The 11,771-nt window shown below is 44.6% G+C and overlaps 7 protein-coding genes across 7 annotated transcripts; 5 read left to right on the top strand and 2 right to left on the bottom strand.

Annotated features, from left to right (window-relative positions):
• Positions 1–743: 743 nt before the first annotated feature.
• On the bottom strand, positions 744–1,733 carry N7479_001729 (F-box protein; the record flags this gene model as incomplete). The annotated part of the gene is made up of 1 exon (XM_057249426.1): positions 744–1,733. One exon carries the CDS (start codon positions 1,731–1,733, stop codon positions 744–746), a length of 990 nt encoding a protein of 329 aa, XP_057113858.1.
• Positions 1,734–2,751: 1,018 nt separating this feature from the next.
• Positions 2,752–3,214, top strand: N7479_001728 (uncharacterized protein; the record flags this gene model as incomplete). The annotated part of the gene is made up of 2 exons (XM_057249425.1): positions 2,752–2,940; positions 2,990–3,214. The coding sequence occupies 2 exons, from the start codon at positions 2,752–2,754 to the stop codon at positions 3,212–3,214; spliced, it is 414 nt and encodes a 137-aa protein (XP_057113857.1).
• Positions 3,215–3,235: 21 nt separating this feature from the next.
• On the bottom strand, positions 3,236–4,847 carry N7479_001727 (uncharacterized protein; the record flags this gene model as incomplete). Its single annotated transcript, XM_057249424.1, has 2 exons — positions 3,236–4,052; positions 4,102–4,847. The coding sequence occupies 2 exons, from the start codon at positions 4,845–4,847 to the stop codon at positions 3,236–3,238; spliced, it is 1,563 nt and encodes a 520-aa protein (XP_057113856.1).
• Positions 4,848–5,278: 431 nt separating this feature from the next.
• On the top strand, positions 5,279–5,665 carry N7479_001726 (uncharacterized protein; the record flags this gene model as incomplete). The annotated part of the gene is made up of 2 exons (XM_057249423.1): positions 5,279–5,428; positions 5,477–5,665. Coding segments are annotated over 2 exons (339 nt in total), but the record flags the coding sequence as incomplete, so codon positions are not given.
• Positions 5,666–5,681: 16 nt separating this feature from the next.
• N7479_001725 (uncharacterized protein) lies at positions 5,682–5,926 on the top strand (the record flags this gene model as incomplete). Its single annotated transcript, XM_057249422.1, is given in 2 exon segments — positions 5,682–5,698; positions 5,713–5,926. The coding sequence occupies 2 exon segments, from the start codon at positions 5,682–5,684 to the stop codon at positions 5,924–5,926; spliced, it is 231 nt and encodes a 76-aa protein (XP_057113854.1).
• Positions 5,927–6,610: 684 nt separating this feature from the next.
• N7479_001724 (uncharacterized protein) lies at positions 6,611–7,145 on the top strand (the record flags this gene model as incomplete). Its single annotated transcript, XM_057249421.1, has 2 exons — positions 6,611–6,866; positions 6,928–7,145. 2 exons carry the CDS (start codon positions 6,611–6,613, stop codon positions 7,143–7,145), a joined length of 474 nt encoding a protein of 157 aa, XP_057113853.1.
• Positions 7,146–7,749: 604 nt separating this feature from the next.
• On the top strand, positions 7,750–8,743 carry N7479_001723 (uncharacterized protein; the record flags this gene model as incomplete). The annotated part of the gene is made up of 4 exons (XM_057249420.1): positions 7,750–7,768; positions 7,969–7,995; positions 8,048–8,329; positions 8,358–8,743. Coding segments are annotated over 4 exons (714 nt in total), but the record flags the coding sequence as incomplete, so codon positions are not given.
• Positions 8,744–11,771: the final 3,028 nt, after the last annotated feature.

The raw sequence follows: 11,771 nt of genomic DNA, 5'->3' as shown, positions 1-11,771 counted from the left end.
CTGATGCAACCATCTATCTTTAGCCAAATACCCAGGGTGTCACATCTTTCCCATTGACTTTGCTTTCGAAGCAGAGTAAGCATACCATGACCATGAAGAGATCCCGGGAAGCAAGGCATATATAAACCCCCAGCCCATTGTCGACAGGACCAAACACATTCCATTACCCTATTTGTTCATACCAACCTTTAAGGTGAATATAGACCAAGGTGAGTCATAAGAAATCTACGATTTGCCAAAAGACCTACTCTAAAACTGCTCTAGTGTCAAGCAAGATCTAGATAACAAACCCGGAATCACCGCCCAGATCTTCGCAAGGTATATATAACACTGACCTTCTTTTTCTCATTTCCCGTCAGTTGAGTCTGATCTCATATAGATGTGTACCCAATTCTACCGAATGTATACATGTGGGTGTAAAAAGATGGAAGAGTTTAAACAATGCGATGAACGCCTTGGCACGAACGTCAAGTGTTCCCCTGTGAAAGAGGAAAAATTGGACCCTTCTGTTCATATGTGCGCGCGGCATATGGTGAAACCTGGAAAGGACGAAATGCGCAGATAGGAGAGATTTTGAGATATTGTTAATGGACGGAAGGAGTCATCGAGTTTTTATACAAAACAAGCAAGGCCCAAAGAGAACGTCATGCTCTGCAGCTCTTGCGATGGCAATAACCAGCTCCGTGGCATATGACGGAAGATCTCCAAGTTGACTCTGAAATAAGTTGATTTAATTCATCAGTTTACTCATGTTTGTGCTTGCCGTCAATGATCTCTCCACACTCTCTTATATGATTTCGGTAGCTGTCCTTGGTAAATTTTCGGCGCCAGTGTAGCGGACGGCCGTAATGATGAGGTTTGCAAGCAGTACAATGAAACCCCCACTGTGGAATTGCCGTGCGAGTGTCAAGAACCGGTGCTCGAATGATTCCCATAAATCGTATGGGGTTAGACGAAAACCCGTCAAAAGATTCTTCAGACCTGGGCAGTCGAGGTGGTTTCACTCCACCGGTGGATCTCGCATTTCGAGATTGATGGATTTCAATTCTCTTGGCAAGACTCTCTGATGCGTATTGTTTCATTGAGTTGCTATCCCCGTGCACAAAAATTCCTGCCTCACGCGCAGCAGAATGATCAAATAAAGTAAGTCGACGGTGACATTTGATTCCTCGAGACGAATAACGACCAGGAACACTCTTGAAGGAGGGAAGCTTTGCTAAGTGTTCTGAGCGAAGTCCAAATTTTCGAATCACGTCACTTCGAAGGAGTGGTAGGTAATCGGCCTTCTCGGTGAAGCAGAGAAAACAAACGCGACGACAGGTGACCAGGTACAGGTAACCACCAAAGTCACCACAGCTGTCACACTCAGCTGTACGCAGTTTATCATAAAGATCTTGGCATGAAAAAGAAAATCCACTTCTCAGGCTGAGACATCCTCGGATTGAGGCTGGGGCATGCAGGACGATTTGCTTGTATTGTGGGATATGATCTACAACCAGCCTTGCTCGTCTGTTGACGCGTCGGAACTGAGTCATTGATCGAATATCAAGCCGCAAAAGAATCATTTGAAGAATTTCCAGAGGCACATTTTCCAACGGTCCAAGTCCGTAACATGGGACGCGTCGATCATGACCGTTATCTAGATGACAAAGACTTTCAATATCATCTAGCGTGTGGTCGATAAGAGCAAGAAAAGTATATGTCGATTCACTTAGCTTTTTGATTGCCGACATGATGTCAGGAGAGAGTAAGTACTGGTTCTCGAAGGTGTTTCGTCGCTTGAATAAATGACAGAGAGGAAGAAAGGACTCTAAGAAATTCCTGTATCGATTACGCGGAGAGACGTTATTCCGATAAATGCAGTGTGCCGTTGGCAAACAGACAGGGAGTGGATTTAAGATTAACGCAGAGGTTCGTAAGACTTCATACCCCCGAAAAACCATGTGATCCATCGTTGTAGTAAATATTCTCCTCAAGTAAACCTGCCATATAGGGATTGGGCCGGCGATCATGTGATTCTCGGGCATTTTGCGACTGACAGCCCCGCCCGCCTTTCTTCATCTATGCAAGAGTGGGAAAACTTCTGTCACCCACTAGATTTTTCCGAGAGTTCAAGCGTAACCACGGCTTCAATGCCACCCAACGCAAGCACCATATTATACATATTGCACAGGTCGATGAGCGGTTCATTACTGATATTGTGGGTAATGGACAGCCGGGAGTAGACACAGCGCACTTGATCCGCTCGGTAGTGAAATACGTTACATGGTGGGATGTATGACGGGTGTCCGCAGCCTGGTCCTTCTTCTTTTACTGCTCCTCTAAGAGTCTCATGGATTGTGCACAGTACCGCTTAACTTGTCAAGTCAAAGGTCTTTCCACATGAGACCAACCTGAGGTAGTCGAAAGTGTATGGCATAAGGCTCGGACTGACCTTGCCATGCCTGGCTGATATAAGCAGGCGGGGCTCCCATTGCCACGTGATAGATTTTCGCGCGGGGCAGTCGAAAACTAACCTTGCTGCCAGAAGGCCTTTGGGCGGATCAGAATCAGCAAACCTGCCATCTAATCAACCTAATCGCATTGTCTGGTGAGATTCTATATCAGCTGTTTTGTTTTGCGGTGACACGGAGGATACACATTTTGGTGTCTTATAATCTTCTAGCATTTTGAAGGTAAGTTGCCAGCACACGGGATTGTCGCGATAACGGCTTACATGTTCTCATAAGTTCACCATCTCTTACTTTCCACATGAGTCTGCCCAACAGCGACGAGATCCTCCAGAAAACCCTAGAACATGTTGAACACACGGTTGTGGAGGAGTTGAAAACCTGGCTGGACGCAAATCCACACGCGGAATGGAAGCAGTCTCCTCGGTTCAAACTTGTGGAGCAATGTTCGGAAATTAAATTGCGGGAAATCCTCCAGCAGCTCGCGCAGGTCAGTCCGTGTTGTATCTCTAATATACATTTCGTGCTGATAAATGCAGAACTCTAGCGTCGCTACTTTTCGGACATCACACTCAGGCTGGGAGGTGAAAGAAGGAGAGCTCATTCCCATATCTTACAGTGAAGGCTGTATAATTCGATATGGAGACAGAACGTATCCTCTGGCCAATGGAACAAAGATGTGCATATCAAAGAAAGTTCGCGTGGAGATCCCTGAGGGCAGTGTTTTGTATTTAGTATGGAAGGTTAAGAATTCGAGTCACTGAGAATCTGCAATCAAATCACAGCTAGTGTTGATTTTGAGTAAGTGGTACATTTTGTTCAAAAGAATAAAAGTGAGGGAAGAAAGAGTACTGCGGATCAACAAAATCAAGATCGGCCATATCAAGCAAGGGAGCAACAAAATCGAGATCCGTTAAATCAAGGACATTCTCATTATTCGATATAGAACACTGTGGGCCGACAAAATCAAGAGCAGTGAGGTCAAGAAGTGTTTCTTCATCTTGTGGTGACTGTGGAGGGACGAAATTCATTGTTGTCGTTTCGACAGACATCTCTTGGGCGGAGTGTGCAGAGCATGCAGCCGAAACTAACGTATTGAACCGGGATGGAACTTCATTGCTGGCTGATCCTTGTGTGTTATTTCCAGATTCCTGTTCCTCTTGTTGCGCTGGACCTGCTCTGGACTGATTGGTTTCTGAGGCCTGCCCCGCAAGAGAGTTTGAAGTAGACCCTATATCATTGGGCATGCAAGATCTCTCACTTGCCGATGCCGTGAGTAGCTGCGCGTCTGGAATGAATTCTCCAAGTCGTTTGGTACTTCCTAGGTTGTCGGTCTCGAGAGTAGGAAATGACTCTGGAACCCCTTTCTTACTTCTCTTTCCGCCAGTTCTTGTATGTATCTTCGTATTGTGCTTTCTTTTGCCCGATGAGCTCTGCCCCGGGTCGAGTTCGGCCATCCAAATGAAGTTGGCATGAAAATCCAGCAGGGACTTAGCCATACGAGCTGCATTTGAATCTTCAGATTTCCTTATGATGTCGATTTTTCGAAGATGTTGGATAGTCAGATCGAAATCTTCTCCAATGAGACCTTTATCGTCCCATCTTGAATAGTCAGCAGAGAAGTGGATTGGAGTGTTGATTAGAAGCTCACATGCTATCTGGAATAGATGAGAAGAATAAGGGTCCGTAAACCTCATTGTATTCTTCCCTATTTACAAGACCACTGTTGCTATGATCATCGGCTTCCATATTTTTATGGACCAATACACCGGCTGCAAGTTCCTGGCAGAAGGTGGTATGTCTATGCCCTCGTCGAATGATGTCACCGAATTTGTCAACATCATTGTCTGAAATAGAAAGTCCCACACCAGTCAGAAATCGCTCCACGCTTTTGTTCGCCACTCGAGACCCTGACGAGGGAATCGCTCGTTTAAAGAGCTTGTAGGCAGAGACAGCAACAAACCTCCGTAGAATACGTTGCTCATCGATATTAGTATCTAATTGAGCTGCACCTTCGAGGAAAGTCTTTGCCCTATTCCGGTCTGCTTGCTCGCTATATCGTGGTAAAGGCTCAATGAGTCTTTCCCAGAACTCAAAGGGGTTTTCTTCGAAGCGGGAGAAACGATCATGTAGGGTTGGAAGCACCTCGAGGCGATCAACGCTTTTGACTCGGTCATGGTTCGCTTTGGAACGAGTTGTCGTGGTACCAAACAGTCTGCGAAGAGGCACATATAGCTGTCGAAGAAACTCGAGCTTCTGTGTGTCATCCGCAACAGCGAATGGACCGTCTTTTGGAAGAGTCTTCAAAACTGCGATAACTTCGCCATTAGAAGGACCGCCTGGGTTATTATTTCGCGGGACCGGTGGTTGGGAATGACGTTGTTGGAGGCCGGCCATAATAGCATGATAAAGTGAGAAAGCAGAAGAGGCAATGTCATAGCTGAGAAAGAGGATGTCCAAACATGTGACCCGACTTTGGGGGCTTGGCGGTATTGCAGGACACTAGTCCAAAATGGGTTTCCAAAAGACCGCGCGAACTCCTAAATGTTATTTTCGGTTTAATGATGACATTTGGCATCCACCAAAGTCAGCTCGGAATGGCTGGTTCTCACATCCCAACATGTACTTCCGTCCTAATACGAGCTTCACCCAAATCGGTAGAACCTGTTTCTCGATCAATTTTGAGTTTTGATTTACGCTGGCTTTCTATTACTGTTTCTCTGGCCCATCCCTCATCTGAAACTTCGACCACAAACCCACAGCAGCGAGCTATGAGCATACCAAATGTTTGTTTTCAAATTGCATGACCCGCCTTTTCTCCTCCCCAGGCAGCTCGCGCGAGACAGGTTTTATTTAGAGGCCCAGAATTCCATCAAAGTTGTATGCATGAATCTGCCAAAGACACTATGCATATGTCGAAAGAACAGCCTTCCTCTTCTGCTGGTTCTGCCAGTGACTCAGTACCAATTCGCTTGCATGTGAGTTGACCTTCCTTCTTCATTAACACCGAGCTTTAACCAAATCAGACCGTGCGAGTTTGGTTTCCTCTCAGCGGACTTCGTATCAAGGAAGAAATAAAAAGAGCGGGCCTTAAAGATGAGATTTTTGACGCCATTGTCCTCCAAGATTTCAGCGTCCAGCATCAAACCCAAAATTTTGGCATCATAAAAAATGCATTCCTAGTGGACCTTGCAGTGCTTGAGACTGGTATCTGACGGGTTTTGGGGAAATATGGAATTACAAGATTCGTTCCTCTGAGCAGCGATGATCCGATTGTTTTGCAACCAGCAGAAGACCTCGACTCAAAGAAAGCTCTCTGTTACCAGTTCCTACATTCGTTATACTCGCAGGAGTATATGAAAAGACAACATCTCACAAAAACTTTAGGATTCAAGATGCACGAGCTTTGGAAGAATTGGTACGATGGCTCTCTTGAAGACATTGGAAACCGCTTGAAAAAGCTTGGTTATTGTTGATTGTAGTATACATGTTTGCACTTCAATGGACAGTTCAGTTCAGGTCAAACAAAAAGTCAAAGTTTGGAGGGGCCACTTCACACGTAATGCTTTGATATCGATCATGCAGTATTTTTCTCACGCTATCGCATGGCTGTCTTAAGAAACCAATCAAGTCCTGCAATGCTTCAGAAGGTAAGGTGCCAGAAGATAAAGTACCAAAATTCCAAGTAATCAGCGCTAACATTAAAACAATACCATAACTGAGTTTATGTAACGCATCACCCGCGGAGGCGCATAAGTCGTTCTTAAGGGAAAGCTTCTCATCAAGGCACGATTGCCTAGATCTGCTTATCAATTCCCCACAGACTTTAAGCAATATTCTAGCATCTTGACAAGGGCTTTCCGAAGGGTTCCATTTGCAGAGTGACAAAGCTTCAATTCTCAAAGTGAGCATCTCCTTCAGGGTAATTTCTGCTGGCCCATACAGGAAGTAGGCAGGAATCGGAGTGAACTTCTAATATCAGTAGATCATCGTCACCAGCGCAATATGCGGATACTTACCATGATTGAAACTTTGGTTCAATGACGAGGTACGATCAGTGGCGCCTTGAACTATGGAAATAAGCCCCTTTATAACAGCTGGCCTTGACGCTTGTAGAAGCCTTTTACAATATACTTATCTACACGATTCGGGTCGACCTCATGCATTGTCTTTCTTCCGCATCGATCCGGTCTCTTTTTCCGAACTGGGTACAAACCTTTTGGATATCGGAAGTAGAGCAAAATAGAGAAAGGCTGGAACAAAGTATGCCCTATGTTGCCAGCCCGTATACCCGAACCGAACCAGCGGTATATCAGCTTCAAAATACCGAAGTCAAAAAGCGTCCACCAATTTATAATTCAAACCAAACAAATAAGGAAATATTATCGCGCGTCGGTCCTTTCAAAGGCTATTCCAGTGAGTTTTTCCTCCAAAGCACAAATCTTTTGATGTTGCTTTCTCACCCTTCAACCTTTAGCAAACCGATCTCGAAACGTCTCTACACAATCAGACGGCAATACAGATGGCGAAGTCATTGTGCTCCCTCACATTCCTCCAAATATCCGACTTGTTAAAGGCAGAATTATTGGCGTGAGAACGAGGAGCACCGATTATTTTGACTGGCCATCCCCCACATTTGAAAAGATTGCTTTGAGTCGGAGAGATGGGCCTCCAATAGGTCTCTTACTAATTTAAGTTCTGATGGCTTCTAGTAGCCAGGGATTCTAGATATCATATCTTATGACTAAACTTTGGCGGGATGGAGGAGACCATTGGTATGCCAAGTGCGAAATCCTGGATTCTCCACAATATTAGCAGCATCCAAGGGTAACCCTAAGGGAACTTGTGAATGCTTTTGGCCCTTTGACAGTCCCTGATCCCTTTCCAACGAAATAGTCACTGCTATTCCAGGGTGGAGAAAGGAGTAGCAGCTGGCCAATGACATAAGGGCCCAGTATTAGAAATATAATTGGCTCAACGTTACTCTTTTAACATAAAGCAACAACGCCCTTAGTTACTAACTGAACACTATATAGAAAAGAATTCAATCATCGTAAATTAATATTCCTATCAATGCTTTCGGTTTGGAGGTTATCTATTTTGGCAAGATCGGTGCCGGTAGGCGCTTAGTGGGCCATCAAATAATGGCCTTGCATTTTACTCTGTTCCTAGCCCGTACGAAATACACCATTTCGCGGGGGCTTTTGAGCTTTACATAGTACCCCAGGAAGCCACATACATCAGCTTGTGGAATTAAAATGATTTCTGCGACGTACCAGCTCGTCAAGGCCATTATGGAATGTCAAACATTCTAGGATGTGAGTAGGGTAAGTACCCATTCAAGTATATAAAGACAAAGACCTCTCCCAGAAATCTCCGAAAGAAAAGCAAGCGTCAGATCAACAAAAATGGAATTCCCTTTTTGTGGTACGCTCTTCAAACCATCATGGCATCATTATAAAGCTAACCCAAGGACCCCCAGATCCTGATATATTCTTATACATATTTAGACGAATAGGGCCACACATCTATGACGTTCCAGATGGTCAGAAAGAGTATACCTGCTAGGCGAGGCTATATTAGCTAATAACCTACAGACTTTATCATAAAACTCGATGCAACGAATTGCCCTATGTACGAGCCTGTCGACGACAAATTATGGATCCTGTGCGCCGGAAGCAGCACTACTACACATTTTACACTTGATCGGATATACGAAGTCCTTCTGGAATCTGAGACCTGCAACCATATTTGGGATCTATTCGAAAAATCCTTTTTATCTTCGATTTCCCGGACGTCGAATATAGAAGAAATATGCTCGGCTAAGCCAGGTGTCTATACAGTCCCTAGCGGTAAGAAGCGTGTTATGACTTTGTTAAGTTAGAGATAGAGGCTGACATGCGATAGACTTGATGATAATGCGCACGAACAGACAGGCCTCCAGAGGAGGTTATTCTTACAAACTTATTTCGAAAAAATTACACAGCGATTGTCAACGCCTCTTTGCGCTTGGCCGAGACGGACAAGAACTTATGCTCGCTGAGATATACGCGGGTCTATCGATTCTTGGTAAATTCTCGAGGTCTATACTCCTAGGAATGATTGTCATCATGAGGGACTGGCTTCGAAATCAAGAGTTTTCCATTACCGAGGAGGGGGTGTTGACTAGGCTTGTCTTACAATTAGGGCGGCCTGTCAAAACCCAGGGCATTGCTAATCTTGTGAAAACGCGGGTTGTCCAAGGTGAATATCGTATGACTCAACTTTTACGGAATGGAGACCATTGGGATGCCAAGTGCGAAATGTTGGGTTCTGACTATTGGCAGCAACCGACGGGAACCCCACAGGAACTTTTGAATGCTTTATGTTGAAGGACGCCCTTTTACCATTTCGGCAGTATTCTAGTACGGTAATCAATAATGTCATAAAAATAGCCATCGTATCACGGTTGTATGGGCTATGCGTGTCTAGAACCATGTGCTTGCAAACGAGCCAAACAGACTAACTGACAGGAGATTCGGTCGGTTGTCTGGCCACCTCTCATCTCCCCTTCAGGCCATCAATCATTGCTGGCTAGGGCAATGTAACAGTACCTTAGAAGCCATGGATGCTAGTTCGGGCGCTTAGTCTCTCCTAAGTGGTTGATTACTTGTGGCCCTAGTGATTTAATATATTACTTTGTGGCTTCAAAACCCTTAACTGGATCTCGCACAATCCCGATTTGGGATTTCTATACTGTCACCGCTTCTTTCCACCGAAGGTGATTCTGGAAATAAGGATATACATAGGCTATTCAAGATAAAGCGAGTTTAGGAAAGACACAGGGATCTAAAGCAAAATGAACCTTGATCAAAGGCAAGGGATGGGACTCTTTTCTGTAAGAAAGGCCAGGGGTGGGACTTTACTCTGTAAACGCGAGAGATATGACAAAAACTGATGAACAACCGGCTCACAGTACAGTACAATAAAGTCAAGTAAGTGCATGTCCATGATTAGGTACAACATACACGCACACACACTTTATTAACGCCCGGCGGCTAAGCCGAAGGGCAACCATCTCTGATCTACTATACATGTCATAATGTACACTTTACTGTGTCTCCTCGGAGCCCATGCATAAAGCCTTGCAATATATGTCATCTCAGAGACGGTATGATACGTATAATTACTTGTTATTATAGCACCGGGAGTTCGAGAAGATTCGTTGCAAACTGTGAACAGACTCGTTCCTCGATAGTCTGTCAACGTTACGTCTGCTTCCCTCGTTATATAAAGGAAATATGTTATGACAGTAAATGTGCACCCCTTGTAATCTTATCGTCAACATAGACTTCTACTGCCAGATGATATGTTATCGACTTTCCTCCTATCATCGCCGACCTCGGCATTCCAATCGTTTAGAGACTGGTGCGTATACTGTACAATGTTAAGTTTTGATAAAAGAAAGAGAATTAGGCAGCAAATCAAATGTCAAAATCGAAAATAGGCCGTGCTGTAACTAGCAGTAGATCTACTTGTAGTATTTGGCATCCTTCATCAGAAGGCTCCTCTTCAGGCCCATCTTTTGAAGACAAGTTTCGATGTATCGGGCTGCCTCGCTGAGCATGGTAAACCCTCCAGCGCAAGCTCCAGACTCAAGGTGCTGTGCCAGCCCACTGAGTGTATTAAAAGACCGCATAGAAGCGAGTGGAATGGGGGCAGGGTTGTCGTTCAGTAACGATATTGGGCAGTTGAAGGAAACAAATCACAGGTGCGATAATATCAAAATCTCAAAGACAATATTGAGGATTTAGGAGACATATGAGTACTGAATACTTACATGGTATGATTCCGGGGAACGAACGAGGTATTATATAGGTCTTTAATGCAAAGCGTCCTGGGCTGGTTCCATAGCACCTGCTGATCTTGTGATACGTGGGAGGAAGGCGATGTTGTACTAACATTCCCAACCTTTTCATCTTATGTGGCGCTTGGACGGATACGCTCATTCTTCCTGATTCGATATACAGAAGCAATGCGAACACCCATCCCATTACACAATAACTACCTAGTAGACAAACATCCGCTGCCTGTGGATATCTCATTAGGTCTCAATACTAACAATTTGCCTATGATGACTTTGTAAGTAGTCCTTGGGATTTAGTAATTCTCAACCCGGTCTCATTGGCGAAACTTGTATTACTACAAGATCTCAACCGTGATTCCGAGTAAATTATTTATCGCAACGTTTCATAGGCGGAGTCATACGATTTGGTTCAGGTAATATCCGCTCTTGGGCATTTTGCCGCCCTGTAAATGACGTTCTTCGGCTACTTTGGTAGTGCCAGCTTCGCCTGGAATGAATTGAAGAATTCTAGTATCGAAGAGTAATATTGGCAGAGTGGCAGTAATGAGTATTTCGTTGTGCTGATCTCATTCGAGCTAAAAAATATGCTTTGCATACTGTGCATACTAAACTCTCAGTTTATAGTCCTAGGTAGCGACCAATCGTTCGTAGTGGAGTTGTGCTGTTCGTCTTTCATCAGCTTCGCCATTCGCTTTGAATTTTTTACTAGCAAAGCGGGGGTCCCTGGACATGAGCACATCCACCAAGTACCGCAAAGAGAAAACTGGGAATGCTAACATTGCCTCCCCTTGAATGACGTGTCCCACAACAGAGGTTGGCTTGTCTCTATGGTCCAGTGTACGACGATCTGTATATACACGGTATACATATCCTCCATTTCGATCTACGGCGTTGTACTGTACCTGGGTAGTAGGAAGGAAAGACCGGTAGTTTTGTCTTCACGCTCCTCGTTCTGTAGAAGACGTAAGGTGCATAATTTTTTATCTGTTTGCTACAAATTTTCGGTGGTAATTGCGCAATCTCGGGAATATGTATTAATACACCCTTTGCGAGAAGGAATGTTGTCAGTATTGGTTGGAGTGGTGACTGAGGGACGTCGTGAGGTAGGGTATCAATATTTCCAATAGATTACACAGCGGCCCATCATGTGACTTGGACTGACAATACGTTTCGAGATTTGGAAATTGCTTAAGTCGAACACAGACTAGCGTGTTTCAGAATTAAGTTTGGGAAAGATTCAAAGAGAGTAAAATGGTGAAACTGATTTCGAGCGCATCTGTATCTTGCACGGCTTCTATTAATTATTTGGAGAACTATCTAAGCCACCAAGGTACGAGGGGGTTGGAATGGGGCCTGGAAAATGTGGCATGAAATAAGCTTGGCACGGGTGAAAAGAAGTTCTAGCTGGAGAATTGGGGGGGGGGGGGGGGTCTAGGTATTAGGAAAAATGCGCGTGAGTTGGAGTGGAGACTGCT

This window comes from Penicillium vulpinum, assembly GCF_028829585.1.
Source record: "Penicillium vulpinum strain IBT 29486 chromosome Unknown utg000001l_segment0_segment0, whole genome shotgun sequence".
NCBI classification, from domain to species: domain Eukaryota; kingdom Fungi; phylum Ascomycota; class Eurotiomycetes; order Eurotiales; family Aspergillaceae; genus Penicillium; species Penicillium vulpinum.
This window is presented reverse-complemented; position numbering and strand designations above follow the sequence as displayed.